The sequence below is a fragment of the Belonocnema kinseyi genome, chromosome 2 (assembly GCF_010883055.1).
Source record: "Belonocnema kinseyi isolate 2016_QV_RU_SX_M_011 chromosome 2, B_treatae_v1, whole genome shotgun sequence".
NCBI lineage: Eukaryota > Metazoa > Arthropoda > Insecta > Hymenoptera > Cynipidae > Belonocnema > Belonocnema kinseyi.
Genome location: NC_046658.1, coordinates 69,747,408 through 69,751,654, shown reverse-complemented (window position 1 = coordinate 69,751,654; position 4,247 = coordinate 69,747,408). Strand labels below are relative to the sequence as shown.

At 28.3% G+C, this 4,247-nt stretch overlaps 1 protein-coding gene across 1 annotated transcript; it reads right to left on the bottom strand.

The window, feature by feature from the left end:
* Window positions 1-327: 327 nt before the first annotated feature.
* On the bottom strand, window positions 328-3,698 carry LOC117182714 (putative gustatory receptor 28b). The gene is made up of 7 exons (XM_033375819.1): window positions 3,384-3,698; window positions 1,470-1,741; window positions 1,198-1,374; window positions 856-1,102; window positions 655-723; window positions 506-595; window positions 328-396 (listed from the first exon to the last, which is right to left on the bottom strand). Exons 1-7 carry the CDS (start codon window positions 3,696-3,698, stop codon window positions 328-330), a joined length of 1,239 nt encoding a protein of 412 aa, XP_033231710.1.
* Window positions 3,699-4,247: the final 549 nt, after the last annotated feature.

Here is a 4,247-nt window from a genome sequence, read left to right as displayed (position 1 = left end):
GCGCTGTGAAATACACGAAAAAAAAGTTTTTTGAGGTGACGGAGAAAAACAGGACTAACATTGGCATTTCGACTTTGGGTTCGGATTCAGCGAACCGAAAATAGGTAAGAATTAACCAGTCTGGTCCGTTGAACATCCCACTTTTTTCTGGGGCTCTGTTATGATTATGAACGTGCGACCATTCTCCGCTGAGTTTCTGCCAGTTTGAATTATTCAAATCAATTTCGACAGTTTGAATTATCGAAGTCATACTATTAAGAAAAATATTAATTCGTTCGGTTAATTGGTGACAGCTTTTAAGAATTTAATTGGAAGATGAGATTATTTCTACTTTGATTCAGTCATATCTCGTAATTGAACTAGAATCACTAGATATGTTGTAATCGTCCCAACGACCTGCAATAAAATATTATTTTCTTAATTATTGTTCAATATTTTCGATTATATCATGTGTGCATCATTACCAAAATATTAACGCTATGTCAATAATATCAAAGATACGTACATCTTGAATGAAAGTGTGATCAAGTGTCACAATGCCAAAAGCAGAAAATTTTAAAGGGTTTTGGATAAGTTGTAATGTGAAATCCCCAATCTGAATTTTTATAAGATTAAAATTATTATATTATTTCCATTCCTGAAAATTTTACTTACCTCTAAACGGAATTCTTTACTAGTTGCTGGTTCGTGTAATTCACATACGATACTCCCTGTTTTCAAGGCCTATGAAATAAATTGATATATTTTGTTATGTATCTTAATGTTTCTTTGCAATTTATAACTCGTTTAAATTATTAATTTTCAATATATCATTTTAAGCAATAAAATTGATTATAAAATATGATTCGAAAATACCTCTAGACTTGTTCTATCGCAAATGTGATTAACTGTCAATATCTTCATAATAAAGAAGAGAAGATAGTTCAAAGATGAGATAATTTCCTTGCTCTTATTTTTTTCATGGGAATAAAGGTAGACAGTATAAGCATTGTATGAAAAATAAATGATAAAAACCGAAGCAAGAGTCATTGACATAAGTAAATGCAGTCTAAAAATGTTGTTGACGCGTTTACAGATTCTTACTAAAGCCAGATGTGCCTGTCTGAATAAATAAAAATAAAAAATAAACCTTCTTTTAGACATTTTTCATGTAATAATTATATTAATATATAACTATGTGAACATTAACAGATTTACTTTGCGACCCTGATCATTTGAGTATCATCATTCGTTTTGTGTTCAAGCTTATTAGATTGTGTTTTGTCCATTCTAGTTTTGGCGGTAATCAATTTCATGTATTGTGGGTAAAGAGGAGAGGCTCCTGACATAGTTTTTAACATATCATTCAATTGTTGAAACTTTCGTCTTAAGCATCTATACAAATTTCATTAATAAAACCATTACAAATTATTCAGAAAGCGTTTAGGTTAAAAATTCAACGCTTATTAAATATGAATAAATTATTTTGCCTGATATAACTGATGAAGGTAATGTCATTGATGAACATGATGCCTACTGGGTAATTGTACTTCATGACAAATATCATTTTTATATCGTAGGAACAAAACGCGCACATGAAGAGAGTATACCCATTTATTATTGTCAAAATCGTTATCATTGTTACTGTGAATGCCGTAAGAAAAATCTGCTTCATAAACATCTTATCATACTCGTCTAATATTCCCAATTTCCGTAATAGTACATCTACTTTTTGTATGCTTTGAATAATAATTTTCACTCCCTTCAAGTATAAAAGTACACTTTTATAGAATTACTAAAAATTGTTGTAAGCTTATTTTGAAAGAGAATTTTTATATAGGGTATATCTTTTTAGAATTCGAAGGTTTTATTCTAGTTTTTCTAGTATTATTTCTGATTGGAAAATCTTGAATTTTTAATATTTTTTAACTAGAAATTTAACTGTTTCATTTATGGTTAAAAAATGGTGTATTTATTTTCGGTTAATAATTAATCTTTGATTAAGAACTTAAATGCTTGGTTGAAAGTGGAACTAATTTTTTAAATATCCATTTCATTAATTGAAGATCCAACTTTTCGGTTAAAAACTTAGCTATTTTAGTAAAAATTAGTTTGTCTTTTTTTTTGTTAAAAATTCATATTCGGGTTGAAAATTGAACTGTGTCGTACTTTGCAATGTTTTTTGGACTTAAAATTCAACTTTTTTGGTAAAAATTCGTCTCTTTGAGATCGAAATTCTATTATATTTTTGTAGAAAATTCAACTACTTGGTTAAAAATTAATTTTTTGGTACAAAATTTTTATTTTGAAGTGTAACATTAAACTACTGCGTGTTTACACTATATTTTTCGAGACACGGTGTGTACACTGGGTCTTTTAGGGAACATGCGGATTTTCAAGGTTTTCAAGCTTTAAAACAATCTAAAAACATTAAGGGATACTTTTCAAAGTGTGTGATTTATGTCTAAGTTGTTGATAAATTCAAAAGTTTTAAATCGTTATTAACAAAAATAGAAGTATAGTAAAAAATGCGGGAGGGTAATTTGAGTTTGAAATTTCGACTCTTCCTTTAAAGACCCAGTGTACACACGTAAGGTTAAAAATTCAACTCCTTAGTTAAAAATAATTCTACCTTAATTAAAGATTGAACTATTTTGTTTAAAAATAAACCCATTTTCTTTTCAAAATATTTTCTTTGTTCGAAAATTTAACATTTTTTTTACAAAATTCGACTTTTTAGCTTTAAAACTCGTTTTTTTCGTTGAAAAGTGATCTCTTTTGGTAGAAAATGATGTTCGTTGCTCTAAAATTCAAATATATTGTTAAAATGCTACATATTTCGACTTGAAATCTTAAGAATTTCATATTCATTTCATAATATCGAAGAAAATCAAAGAAAAAAGTTTGAACTGAAGAGGCAATATATCAATATAATGATATACAAGGTTTGTTCAAAAAAAGTGAAGAAATACTAAAAAAAAAACGGATTTGTGGTAAAATAATTCATGGCTTTTGCATCACGATAATGCACCTGCTCACACATCCTTGCTTGCTCGTGATAGATATTGATGAATATATAAATAGTCTTCGAAGTAAATAAAAAGTCACATTTTTGAATAAACCTCGTATATTTAACATTCCTGCAAGACCGTTATTTGTTTGATTATAAAAAACAGTCGAATATTCTACGAATAGGAGTAACTTGAAGTATACAACATGTTTGATACCTTAGAGTATATATTATCATTGGCATATTCGACTGTATTTGTAATTTTTTTAATTTGGCTTATTGTATAGTTATGATATTTTTGCAAACATTGTATTAATTCTGTTGCTATAAGGTAAGAATAATAAATAAGTTAGACTAAAAAATACGCAACCAACAATTTATTGTAAGAACTTACTTTTCCTCGCCTCCAACCCATGAAAATTGTTACAACTGTGACGAGAGTATTTGCATAGGAGAAAATCTGAAACAGATTGTCACTGCGTGTGACGCCGCCATTCTCGATATTTCCCGATAAAGTGTTGTTATTATTATAGTACACACAGAGGTACGTCAGTAAACAGTAATTAAGGGTGCAGGCTGCTGAATACACTAAACTCATTACCACATGCGGATTATTCAATGGATATTCGATAATGCCTCCACATCCTACTATCCAATTGAGAACTCTCATTGGCAACATAACATCTTCAATCGTTTTTAAGTTAGTCATATTGTTTTCATTCAAAGCTTTATAGTTCTATTTTTACTTTATTTCGTCGTCAAGTACTTTATACTTCAATTAACTCTATGCAGTGCTTCAAATACTTTCATTCCAATTTTTCTATTTCACATGAAAAAATTATCGCGTCTTGTATGCACATACTAAAAGAGATATATCAGTAGTTACAATTATTATTTCATAATCCGATCCACATTTACAATTTTAAACTTCTTTGTGCAAGGTAAAATTATAATTTAAATGAATTTCAATATCTGCTACATCAATCCATAAATTATATTTAAATTGTAATCGTAAGTGCTTTTTTAAGTACAAATTAAAATCTAATACCTTAACATTCTAGAATATTCTAATCAATTTTGTATACGATTTCAGAAATAAAGAATGCTCAGTAATATTGTAAACATTCCAAAAAATTGTAGAAGACTACAAAAATTTCTGAACCCAAATAGATTTCAAAAATACAATATTTTTTTTACATCCGAGAATATTCTACAATATTCAAGAAGATTTTGGAAGATTTCTAAATATCATATGAAT